Source organism: Sciurus carolinensis, chromosome 17 (assembly GCF_902686445.1).
Source record: "Sciurus carolinensis chromosome 17, mSciCar1.2, whole genome shotgun sequence".
NCBI lineage: Eukaryota > Metazoa > Chordata > Mammalia > Rodentia > Sciuridae > Sciurus > Sciurus carolinensis.
In genome coordinates this window covers 31,774,122-31,787,123 of record NC_062229.1, presented here as the reverse complement: position 1 = coordinate 31,787,123, position 13,002 = coordinate 31,774,122, and the positions used below count along the sequence as shown (strand labels likewise).

At 47.6% G+C, this 13,002-nt stretch overlaps 1 protein-coding gene and 1 non-coding gene across 2 annotated transcripts in view; one reads left to right on the top strand and one right to left on the bottom strand.

Annotated features, from left to right (window-relative positions):
* Positions 1-13,002, top strand: part of Itga9 (integrin subunit alpha 9) — a 322,636-nt gene that overhangs the window by 79,695 nt on the left and 229,939 nt on the right. The window contains exon 15 of the mRNA XM_047531489.1: positions 5,467-5,627. Coding sequence (XP_047387445.1) covers positions 5,467-5,627 — 161 coding nt within the window. The remainder of the gene's footprint in view (positions 1-5,466; positions 5,628-13,002) is intronic.
* On the bottom strand, positions 7,614-7,686 carry Trnat-ugu (transfer RNA threonine (anticodon UGU)). Its single transcript has one exon. It is a non-coding gene; the product is annotated as a tRNA-Thr (tRNA).

Below are 13,002 nucleotides of genomic sequence, written 5' to 3'. Positions count from 1 at the left end.
GTGGACACAGGCTTCTCACTCCTACAGTGGACTCCCCAGGGCAAGTTTATAAAGTGTTGAAGCGGTTTAAGACAAGAGCTCTGCCCAACCCCAAGAGTGTCATGCATCCCTTTATCCCTTCCCTGGGGAGCTGCCCAGGGCCTCGCAGAGCCTCCTGGCTGGCAAAATCGAAGGGTAGGCAGTGCCTTGCTCCTCACTGGCCAGGCTGAGGTCTGACCTGTTCATCTCTCTCCCTGAAGGCTGGAAAGCAGGCTGGCAACTCTGGACTCACCAGAGTGCTGAATGAAAACTAGGGAGGATGAGCCTCCATGGTTTCTCTTTGCACTCTAACCCAGTGCCCCTGCGTTTCCATGGCTCTCAGACAGCCCGATGAGGCTGAGTGAGCAAGGTGCCTGCCCTGCCTCTGGACAAGCTGTCGAGCCCAGGACCCGAGAGCTGACCCCAAGGCCATTCACATCAACAGCAGAAATAGAGTGGAAATTTGTCCTCGGGCCCTTTATCTGCTTTAGGGATGCATTTCTGCCCTGGAGTGTGTTTGCATGGAGAGACCGGCCTCTGAGCTCCTGGTCTTTTGAGAAGCGTGGAGGGTAGGAGAACAGGGAAAAGTCGAGGTGTGTGAGGAATGGGGGAGCCCAGTCTGGTAATGACTGCGTCCTTCCTTGAGGAAAAGAGGGAGAATACATAGGAAAGCTGTTAAAGTGGAAATGGCTCTTTCTCTTCCTCTCCTGGGAAACTCCAAGGGAAGCTCAGAGTAACTCGAAGGAGAATTTATTAGGAGATCCTCCCAGTTGAAATCTTATTCTGATGGAGAATGGGAATGATTCAAAACTAGCCAGGAGAGACCAGAGCCAGAGTTGATTTGAGACAGCTGGCTCCCTCCTGGCCCAGGCCAGTGTGGGGGGCCCTGAGGAACCAGCTGGGGGCAGGGGAAGGAGGGGTGAAAGCATCCCTCGGGGCCCATTGGCTTTTCCATCAACATGACATCATCTGACATGGCAGGAACACAAGCTGCCAGAATGGAAAACCTGTAGACATGAGACGTGCTGTTGGAGCAGGCCCTAATCGGAACCGGCGCCCTCTCGGGCTGGTCAGCTGCCTTGCATGAGGGGCGGCTGTGGCACCCCCCAAATCAACCAAGCTGATTGGCTGCTGCTCTGACACATCCTCCACTTCCCAGGAGCCCCTTCCCGGCCCCTCTGGGGACTTGGGCGAGTGCTGTGTAAAACTACCAGTGGAACGCAGCTGCAGGATGATCTGTTTCTTCTTACCACCTCACTTGGGCAGCGTTGCTCATGGGGCGCCTTGCTTTCTTCCAGAAGAGCCTGACAGAATTGACTACTTTTGGGGTAATTTAAAATGTCAAATTTTGAATCAAGGAGAAGCGATAAGTAGGCAGTTTTCGAGATGAAATGCTTCCAGGATGATTGCACTTGGTGAATGGGATAATTTGGCGCCTCATTGTGTATGTTAACATTTTAGAAAAATCCGATAGGTGAGTGTGTGGGCATGCCCACTCCTGCCTGGGGCAGAGCAGCATGCCCCATCTTCAGCTTAGACTCCGAGCTGTGGCCCTTCCTCTCCTTCCTTGAGTTGCAGGAGGGAGATGCCTTGTGTCTACAGTTCTGCAGCAAAAATAGGGCTTTGAGGATGAAAGCTGGTGCTTTTAAAGTACCCATCCCAGTGCTGGGCACATGTTGAAGGTTGAATCCACTCCCTTTTCCTGACTTCCCTGTGTTGATCTAGAGTTGAGGATCCAAGTGCACATTATTGATTTGGTGGCCCGTGCCTGTTCTCTCAGCAATTCAGAAGGCTGAGGCAGGAGAAGCACAAGTTCAAGACCAGCCTGGGCAACTTAGAAAGACCTTGTGTCAAAATTTACAAATGAAAATAAAGAGGACTAGGGACGTAGCTCAGTGGTAGGATACTCCTGGGCTTGTTCCTCTAAGTCGCGAAAACACACACCAGTGAAACCAAGGGTGATCCCTGGCAGCAATAAGGCAATGGGGTAGGGAGACAGCAAGGGTAGGCAGAAGTAGTTTGGATTCTCCAGAGAAACTGGACAGGGAGGGAGGGAGACAGAAAGAAAATATATATAAATATGAAGTTGGTTGAATGATTTTTTTTTTTTTGGTCCTGGGGTTTGAACTTAGGGCCTCTCACGTACTAGAGAAGAGCTGTACCACTGATCTACACCCCCGACCCTAATTGATTGATTTTAAGGAATTAGTAAATAAGATTCTGGGGGCTGATAAATCTGAATTCTGCAGGTCAGGCCATTAGGCTGGAGACCCAGGGCAGAGTTGAAGTTGCATCTCAAATCCAAAGGCAGTCTAGAAGCAGAATTCCTTCTTTCTGTGGGGGAACCTTAGTTTTGTTTTTTCTTTAAGGACCGCTGAATGACTGGATGAAGCTCATCCATGGTATGGAGGCTAAAGTTCGTTATTTAAAGTCTGATTTGAATGTTGATCTCATTTTTAAAAATACCTTCGTAGTAACACTAAATTGATGCTCAGCAAAATATCTGGGGACTCTGTATAGCTTGGCCAAGTTGACACATAAAATTACCTAGTGGCCATGTAGGTGTACTTACTACTCAGCAGGTCACCCCTGTGGGCAGCTGGAACTTGAGGGGAACCCTGAACATCAGTGGGGGAGTCGCCTCAGAGCTCTCCCATCCAAGAGCTGCGGGAACGGGGATCCTGCCTGGAAGAGGACTGTCGTGCGTGTTGGCAGAGCCACTAGAGAAAGCCCTGGATAGAGGAACGCAGGTGCTGGCAGCTGCAAATTGGGCTGAACAGCAGAGAAAGGGTTCAGGCCAAGAGGATATGGGTGGGGGATCGATACCGCTCGCTGTCTTCCTGTGTTCATTTCCACCGAGTTTTCTCTAGCTCAGCTGACTCGTCTCTGGCACAATAGCACTGGTCTCCCGTTCTCTGTTACTCCCTTTCTTGAGGCTGTAGTCCTTCCACCTGGGAGGAAAGCTAGGCTAGGGACCACTGAGGACAGGCTGCTTGGCAGCTGCCACCTTCAGTGGGGTCACCCAGCCCAGGCCCTCCAGCTTGTCTTCCAGCCGTGTGCTCTCCAGTCACTGTCTTGCTAACTGGGACTTGGAAACTCACTTCATGTCAACTTACCCCTTTTTATGGTTGGGCTTTTGCTCAGCGAAGTTGTGATCACTAGAAAGTAAATTGGTTGGAGTTCAGTCCTGGATCTCTTTCTGTGTTTGATTCTGTTTCTGCATCGAAAGATAAGTTTTAGGGCAAGGTCAGATAATGTTTAAAAAAAAAAAAAAATGCAACAAGAACCAGCATGTTAGGACTAGTCAGGTACTAGGGATTAGAGTTCTAGATTGCTCTGTGGCAGATGGCTCTGGCCTAGAACAATCATCCTCACCCCACCCCTGGCACCTTTTTTGTTACTGGGGATTAAACTCGTGGGCACTTGACCACTGAGCCACATCCCTAGTTCTGTTCTGTACTTTATTTAGAGACAGGGTCTCACTGAGTTGCTTAGCACCTCGCTTTTGCTGAGTTTGGCTTTGAACTTACAATCCTCCCATCTCAGCCTCCCGAGCTGCTGGGATTACAGATGTGCGCTGACACGCTTGGCTCTTCACCCCTTTTGGGGACCTCAGTCCCTTCATCTTAAAGATGAAGGATTTAAACTAGGTGGTCTCCAGATTTTTGCAAAGCTTCAACAGCCTGTGAATCCACAGCCCTTTGGTGTGTAACTCTTGTATTAATGCCCATGCTTTGTGTTGAAATGTTTTCCCCTATACTTCTTGTTTCTCCTTCCTCCCTCTTCCTCCTCCTCAGAGCTTCATACATGCTTTGTAAGTACTACACCATTGAGCCACATGCCTAGCCCCCCCCCCTTTTTTTTTTAATTTTGAGACAAAGTCTCTCAAAGCTGCTCAGGCTGGTCTCTAACTTGTGATCCTCCTACCTCAGCCTCCCAAGTAGCTAGGGTTAACAGGCTTGTACCACTGCACCCAAGTCATACTATTCTTCTTAATGGTAATATTGTCCTGGGATGATCCATGTCCTAAGTCCCTCCTGATGACCCAGCCTTGCTTTGGAAATCAGCTGTTTGCTGGAACGAACAAGTTGGGGCAGGCTCACTCTAGCTAACCAGGATTCCACCAGCTTGGCATGGCAAAATCCCTGACATGGCAGTGACCCAGGGAAGCCATTAGATGCAGCAGAAGGCCTGCCCAGGTCACCTTCCTCTCACCCTGTTCAGACCTCCCCTGGTGGCTGGCCCCTTTGATGTTATTAAAAGCCAGAACCACCCTCTGTCTGGCTTCACGTACCTGATTGCGGGCAGGCAGAGGGCTGCGTTTCCCTGGTGCCAAGCCCTGGGCTCTGAGGCAGGTGTGTAGGGATGGGTCCGGACTGGGTCATCTGCCTTCCCACTCCTCAACCATCTCTTCCAGTCACTTTAGGGACAGAGGCTCCCATTCTCTTACTTTAAAACCCTCATGTCTTCTGAATCCACAAAATGGTTAAAAAGAATTATCACTTTTCTGTGCCAAAAAAGTGGGGAGAGGGATCTGTTGAAACTGGAGCCATATTAACCTGAAAAGCACACTCTTATAATTGAGACTCTGAAGTGATGGATGTGAAACTTTTGGGGTTTCTCCAGTGTGCATTTGTCCTTGTAACCCTCCTTGTCTTCATGTCCCGGCCGTTCTGTCCTCTGGCGTTAGACCTTCAGGTACAGGGGGTGAGATTTTTCTTTACGGGAGTGGACCTCTGTTCGGGCCCACTGTGGCCCTGGTTCTGCTGGAGGGGTGGGCCCCTCAAGGTGCGCAGTCACCATGCTGGGATCACTGGGATCCCTGGGAACGAGATTTGCTGCAGCCTTCCTCTGGGTTTCCAAGCATCTGGGCTCCATGAAGGCGGGTCCTTGCCTATACTGTCCCCTCTCTACGTACAACAGTGTCTGGCGTGTAGCCAGCGCTCAGTAAATGGTGGGTGCTACAGTCCAGTGGACGTAGTGACTGGAGAGCAGGACTCGGCACTTGTGAGATGAGGTGAAGTGATTGTTCCCTTGTGGCGGGTCCGTATCACACAGAGTCACTGCAGGTGCCTCCATCATTTCAGTGGCTTCTAGTGATGGTTCACAGGTGTGCCATCATGCTTGTTTCTCCGAACACTGCCCTGTGCCGGGTACAGCTAATTGTTGATGCACATGTCAGCGGCTCCCTTGGGACCTCGGGGTGGCATGAATCTAAACCGGGGGAGCCATGAGGTATATACAAGGGTGTCACCAGATAGGCAGCATGCATCCTGGTTCTCTCTAGATTCCGTGAGCACCTGGTTGTGTGCAGATCCTGATATGGGCCACACTCCTCCATGCTCTGGAGGGCTCAGTTTCCTGTGAAATGCACATGGATCCTGTGAGGGGGAGGGAAGGTGACCTAGCCACTCTTTTCTGACATCTTGACCTCTTATATCTTGGCAGGCCTGAATTACGTTCTGACGGCTGATGTGGCCAAAAAGGAGAAGGGCCAGCTACCCAGGGTCTACTTTGTGTTGCTGGGAGAGACTGCAGGCCAGGTCTCGGAGAAGCTGCAGCTGGCCCACATGGAGGAGAAGTGTCAGCACTACGTGGCCCACGTGAAGGTCAGTCGCCTCTTCCTCCTCATCCTCAAATTCTGGTGTTGTCAGATATGCATTTGGAACTAGAAGAAGCTACTTCTAGGGCGTTTGTGTATTCTACAACATCCAAAATTTTATTTCACAGGAGAAGAATATTTATTTCTTCTTACTGTTTAAAGTTCAATTCTGACAGCTCGGAATGTATTTGATAGTACTGGTTTCAACCTCTGAGAGGGATGATGGGGGGCGTGCAGGAGACCAGTGATGGTCCCAACTTCAACATGTTCTTTTGGGAGCGTTTTCATCCTCTTCCCTCTGTGAAGTTCAGTGGTCTTCTCAGAGGACGGCCTCAGATGCTCATGCCTCTGGATCTGCAGTTGTGCTGGATCTCGCTGTACCTGATGCCTTTGTCAGTAGTCTACTATGTATTTGCTCATAGTCAGAATTAAGGCATTTTAAAACTGGTTGGACTAGATTTTTCTTGCTTGATTACTTTCGTTTCTTTTAGGAGTGCAGTTTTGACCTTTAACCCTTTCCCTAGACTTTCAAATGTTTTGCTTCTCTTGAAATTATTTGTTTAATATACTTAGCTGCTAACACAGGAGGACAGTTTTGATTAAGTATAGTGACTCTTTGCCAGGTGGGACTCTTGGAAGTGCTTGATACTGCAGGAATGGTCAGCTGCTGACCCTGACAGGGCTCATGGTAACTGGAATGCATGTGAATTTCAGAGTCACACAGACCTAGTGTGTGTCCAGCTGGATGAGCATTGTGACCTCTGTGTGACTCAGTCTCTGAATCTGTTAGATGGACACAGTAATACTTACCTTGAAAGTGATTACATGAATCTAACACTGCATGATCAATATATACTTGATGATCAATGTATATTCTGTGCAATATATACTTGCACAGAGTCTGACACATAGTAGGTGCTCAGTGTTATTTGATTGGGCTACACAGAACTACCAATATTCTATCATTTTTGACTTAGAAAGATGGCAATTTGATACAGCTTAATATTATAAGCCAGTGGACTTCTGACTGATAGTAAAAATAGTGTATAGATCAGAGATAAAGTGTCTTTCTATTATTATGTTGATGGTGCCAGATCAGGAGAATAACAGCTGCTTCTAGATGCTTCTGGGATGCGCATAGAGAAATGCCCCCACATCTCGGGCACTTGGTCTGGCCCAGAGCCCACGAGTCTGTGCCCCTGAAATGCTTTTCACTGGGGATGGCCTCTGTCCTCTGCCAGTACTTGTGCTGGGACCTGCCCAGACCAGCTGCCCTAGCACTTGAGATGCTGGCCATTTATAAAGCTGTCCACATTCCTGTTAAGCTCCCCAGCCCCTGCCACTCTTGCTCTTAGATTCCACTGGCTTGTGGGTGCCTGGGGGTGGGTGGGGCGTGAGACTGCTCAGTTCAGGCAAAGGCTCTGAGTGCCTGTGCTCGGTGTTTTCACACTTGCTGGAGGCGGGGCATCTTCTTTTGCACCTCCTCGTGCCAGGTCTGTGCTGTAACTGCTTTCCTTAGGGTTCTTTGCAACTTCCTGCTTTGACTGGGAAGTCATCTTTTGTCCATAGCTACCAGGGACCACCTGTGCAATTCAGGACCACAGAGAGCCTGCATGCCTGTGTGACGTGCACTCAGGGATGTCGATAGGGAGGTGCAGGTCACAGCAGGGCTGCCCCAGGGTTGGTCCCTCCACTTCCTGATATCTAGGGTTGCCAGGTTTGGCAAGTAAAAATATAGGACACCCAGTTATGTTGGAATTTCTCATGAGCAGAGAGTAATTCCTTTGAGTCTATGTATACTAGTTCCCCCTTAGCCATGGTTTTGCTTTCTGGGGATTTGGTTACCTGAAGTCAACCAAGATCTGAAAGTAGTAAATGGAAAATTCTGAACATAAACAGTTCATAAATTTTAAATAACTCATTATAATAGATGATTATAATTGTTTTATTTTACCATTAATTGTTAATTTCTTTTTTTCTTTTTTTTTTTTTTTGGGGATGCTGGGGATCGAACCCAGGGCCTTGTGCTTACAAGGCAAGCACTCTACCAACTGAGCTATCTCCCCAGCCCCAATTGTTAATTTCTTACTGTGCCTAATTTGCGAATTAAGCTTTATCATAGTTCATATATAATATACATAAAACAGTATATATAAGGTTTGGTCCTATCTGCAGTTTCACGTATCCATGGAACATTGAAAAGAAAGGACTGTTATACGTCCCAAATACTGCGTGGGACATACTAAAAACCAATGTCATTTATCTGAAATTCACTCGTAATGTGGCATCCGGTTGACAGATTCCAGCCTAGTGATCTTCCTTCATCCCATAAGCAGTACTTGTCTGCTCAGTCAGACCCTGGCTGACCAAAGAAGAGATGGAGGTAGTGGTGAGGAGAGGCTGAGAACAGAACTCCTGAGTGCAGAACAAAATAGACCTTTATGTGGTCACTTGGTCATGTTAGGGAGAGCCAGGGAACAGTCCTGCTTTAGTGGACTGGGATGTCATCATTGCTTGGCCATTTTCCCAAGCAGGGAGGAGGAGGGCTGGGATATACCAGGAAGATACAACCCCGAGGCCTCTGTGGCCCATAAGCCAACATGGCTGTCAGGAGCGTTCAAGGTGCTAATACTCTACAGCCACAGAAAAAGTGTTTTTTCTGCCAGTCATCGTCTGACCACAGTAGAGGACCTGGGGGATGGCGGAGCGCACAGTCTCGGGGGAATGCTAAGGAGTTAGCTGCCCACAGCGGGACCCAGCTGGCCAGGGAGGAAATGGGCAAGGCCTGCGGTTTATTGGGTTGTGGGAAAACAGCTGTGGAGGTGGTGGCTCCTGTGGGGGCTGAGGCAAGCAGCAAGGACGGAGGAAGGGGTGACAGCCACCACCTCCACAGCAGGGACTGAGGACTGGGAACTGTGAGTCAGGGCCGAAGAGCAGGACACATCTCTACTGCAGGGGGTCAGTGCTGGGCTTTATAGACCAGCCATGGAAGATAAACAGCGTTCGCATTCTGGCTTATCACACGCCATATGGCCAGCAGACAGCGAGGCAGGCCCTGGGGCCGAGAGTGTATTGTTTAGGCTATCTTGAGGTCTTTTTTTTTTTCCCTCTTTAAGCGTATTCCAGATTTTTTTTTCCTTCTTTTAATTCTCCAGAAATTTTCGTTCCATATATGGTGATGAGTTGTCCGTGGCAGGAGCCGGGATGGGCTAACACCTGCCTCCCAGGGCGGCTGTGTCCTCCAGTGTTCGGTTCCCTTCACCACCCTGGAGGGGCCTCCTGAGTTTGTGATAAGCCACATCCTCCTTTTCAAGGCCTGACTGTGGTCAGTGCTGACACAGTTCTAGCTGCTTCCTTGGCCTTTCCCCAGATACCATCCACCCCAGCTTATCTCCCCTCCTCCTCCAAACCAGTCCAGCTTTGGGACGGGCCCCCTTCTATTGGTCAAGTAGGCTGGAGAGCTCGGCTGTACCCTGTGGTCACGGGTGCAAGCTCGGCATCTACCTCCAGCCTCAGGGCTGTCCATGTCTTGGCCTTAGTTTACCTTTCTAACTGCATCTTCTGCCACCATGTCACCCGTGCCTGGGCTCTTGCCATGAGCTCTTCCCCTTTCTCCAGAAAGCTGCCTTTCAGGCTTCCCTGCCTTGGTTCTTGGTTCACCCTAGAGGCTCTGCTCTATAGTTTTCAGAGACCTGGTTCTTGGTGTGTCCATGTAGAAACAACACATCCCACCTGCATCACCTACATGATTTTTGCTTTTTTTTTTTTTAAGCATCTACCTCCTGTCATGCTTTTTATTTCATATTTTCTCTTTAAACCTGCTGACTTTGAGCCTTTTAGTCTCATAAAACAAAAACTTTCACCCTTCTCTGACCAGAAAATTAATTATTGCATATCCCAAACAAAAAGTAACTGTAAAAATAAGCACATTGTAGACAACAGTGTCATTGAATTCTGGTTGGATTTCATCCTTTGCCTGTTTCTGCAGAAACACCTGTGCTCCCTTTGTGTTAGAAAGGGAGATTACCAGGCCTAGGGAATGTTAAAGACACTCTGGCACCACAGTGGAACTTTCTCCCTGATATGATCACAAGAACTGATGGGGAATTGACTGGGGATGGCTTTTCATATAGGAGGGCCCTGTTATAGAGCCATGCCTATAGGTCATCAAAAAGCATTTCAGGGCTGGGGAGATAGCTCAGCTGGTAGAGTGCTTGCCTCGCAAGCATAAGGCCCTGAGTTCGATCCCCAGTACCGCAAAAACAAACAAACAAACAAACAAAAAAAAACATTTCATACGTGCCCCCCTCTTGCCCCCCAGGAATTCCTAACGAAGTTCTGCCTTGATTAGAAATGCCTTGCCTCATCCTTCCTGCTGAAGTTTGTCTGTTTGGAGAGGCTTGGTCAGTCCATGGGTCAGTGCCAGTCATTGGCTGAGCTCCTGGGAAGCTACCTTTGTCTTCCTGTTGTGGAGTTGGTTCCATGCCGCCTGTTTCCTGGTTTGGGAATGATAGGCGCAGAATAAATACTAATAAACGGAACTTTGTTGGAGGGACCAACTAGGCCAGTTGGAGTTGGGGAGCGTGGGGAGCCTCTGTCGTGGAGTGGGGCTTGCTCACCTCTCTGTGCTGGACGTGATGGTGTGAGAAGGCAGAGGAGAGAGATGTGGATGCACAGCATGTGCTGAAGAATGGGAACCAGTGCTGCATTGTGGCTCTATTGTCTTCTAACTTGTGTGTCTTTACCCAGATTATAGCAGTGCTCTCTCCTCTGGTCCTGCACACCCCTCAAGAGAGCAAGCCTTGGGTGAGGTGAAACCATGGTGGCAGCCGAATCTAATGGTGGGGAAGTCCAGGCAGAACCAAGTACGGGTCCATTAGGTAGGTCATGCATTGCCTCCTGTGAGAATCAGGGACACTCTCCTGAGGCCTTCAGGAAACCTTTGTTGAGCAGAACCACGTGTCAGACGTCGTCAAAACGGCCAACAACAGTGACTAATGTTAAACAAAAAAACTTCACACCAGACAAGGGAATATGCAAGCACTTTGGCTCTCTGGAAAATTGCAGATGTTCATGAGGTGATTCTTTTATGTTCCTGAAGAGATTTTATATATATATATATATATATTTTTTTATATATATATAGATATATTTATATATAGATATATTTATATATATTTATATATATATTTTATATATAATATATAAAAAATATATATATGTGTATATACATATATATGTATATAAATAAATTATATATATATATATTTTTTCTTTTTGTACTGGGGTTTGTACTGAGCCAATCCCCAGCCCTATTTTGTATTTAGAGAGAGTCTTACTGAGTTCCTTAGCCCCTTGCTTTTGCCGTGACTGGCCGTGAACTCGGATCCTCCTGTCTCAGCCTCTGGAGCTGCTGGGATACAGGCGTGAGCCACCATGCCTAGCTTTCCTGAAGATGTTTTCAAGGGAGTTTGACTCCTAAGTTGCTGTAGTATCTTTGTTTCTTGTTGGGGGGTGGGGCAGATGCCCTGCCTGACCTGGTGAAAGGTAGGATGTCATGCTGGCCTTGGTTTCCTTGAGCTTTGTCCAGTGTTGGGTTCTGTTTGCATTTTCACATCCCACAAAGTGCCTCAGGACCCTTGCCTCAGCAACATGGCATGCTGTGTCTGCAGAGAGCTGGGATCCATTGAGCTCTGGGTTTCAGGGATGCCTGAGGCTTTTTATTTTAAGCAAATAGCCAGGCCTTGTGGTGCACATCTGTAATTCTAGTGACTCAGGTAGACTGAGGCAGGAGGATCACAAGTTTGAGGCCAGTTTCAGCAACTTAACAAGACCCTCAGCAACTTAATGAGTTTCAGTTAAAAAAAAAAAATAGGGCTGGGATGTAGCTCGATGGTAAACTGATCCTGGGTTCAATCCCCCATACAAAAAAAAAGAAAAAAATAAGCAGATAGTTATGAGAGATTAAGTTGGAGTAAGAACTCTGAGAAAGGAAAATGGCAGTTTTCTTCCTCATTTGGAAAATATGCTAAATCTCTTGGTCACCTTGATAATTCATGAAATAGTTAAAAAGTTTCAGGGTCTGGCAAAAAATGCAGACTTAGAGGAAGTCTTGAAATGTTTTTTTAAATTGGTAGTATATGCAAGTAGTTAAAAATGATTTTTAAAAATTTTTAAAAAATTTGTTCTAACTGGTTGTATGTGACAGTAGAATGCATTTATACATTGATGGTAAACTAAGGATTATGCACGGAGAGGGTGTCTCTGGGCCACCTCACAAAGGCAGCCATGTTCTAGTTCTTCAAAGAACTTGTCAGTAAATCTAGAAAGCAGTGTGTGCACCTCCTTTGGTTCTTCCTGAATGGGAGCATGCTGTGTACGTACGGTTGTAAAGCTTAATTTTTCTTTTAAGATGCCCAGTGATGGAATGGGTTTACAGATTTTGGCAAATCTATACAATGGAAGGCTAGATCCTGATTGTGGAAAATTGGGGGGAATGTTCCTGACTGCTGCTTTAGCTTTGCACCTTGGGCAGGCTCTTCTGGTCTGTTGGTAGTGGAGATGGCTTGAAAGTGCATTTAGGGATGCAGGAAACAAGGGACAGGAGTGGGAAAGCTGGGAGGAATAGACTTGGTGTGTGAGGAGCCATGGCATCATCCAGCCCAGAGATGAAGCTGCTCATGAGGGGGTCTGGTCGTAGGGATGTCACGGGGGAAATGGGAAGCTGAGCTCTGGAGACCACACTGGAAACAGCCCACTGAGGGTGGTTCCCTTGACCACCACCTCTGGGAGACCACATCATGCATATCTGGAGAGCAAATGGGACCAATCAAGAATGGAGGGGTGTGGGGAATGTTTGACCTGGGATCTGATATTGCCCTGTGAGTGCTGTTGGGCCATTGATGTCTTTTTTGGGTGGAATAAAGAGTTCTCAGTATTCTGCATTTGGACAGTGCCACAGGAGACATTGTGACGGGCAAAGGAAAGCTCAGTAACTGAATTCAGTGGCCTTGCCCACCTCCTATTCTGTTTTGACATAGGGCTGATACAGTCTTGGCATTGACATTCTAATGGTTTTATCAGAAGTTTACTTACACTTTATGTAAGGTGAAGTTTATAGGCATTGTTGTAGGTGAAATTTTTTTGTGAAATTGTCTCGGGCAACTTTTCTGTTTACTGTTACTTACCCTGGGTTTGTCTGCTGGTGATGTCCCTAGAACATCAATGTGCTTCGAAGTCGCGCATGAAAATGTGTTCTGTCTTACTGGCTTTGTCTTTATATTTAAGATGTGGTTGTCAAGGATTGCAAAGTTCCCAACACCTCAAACCTTGAACTTACATATCTATAAGGGGGACTTTCTTCAAAGTAATCACTTTGTAGT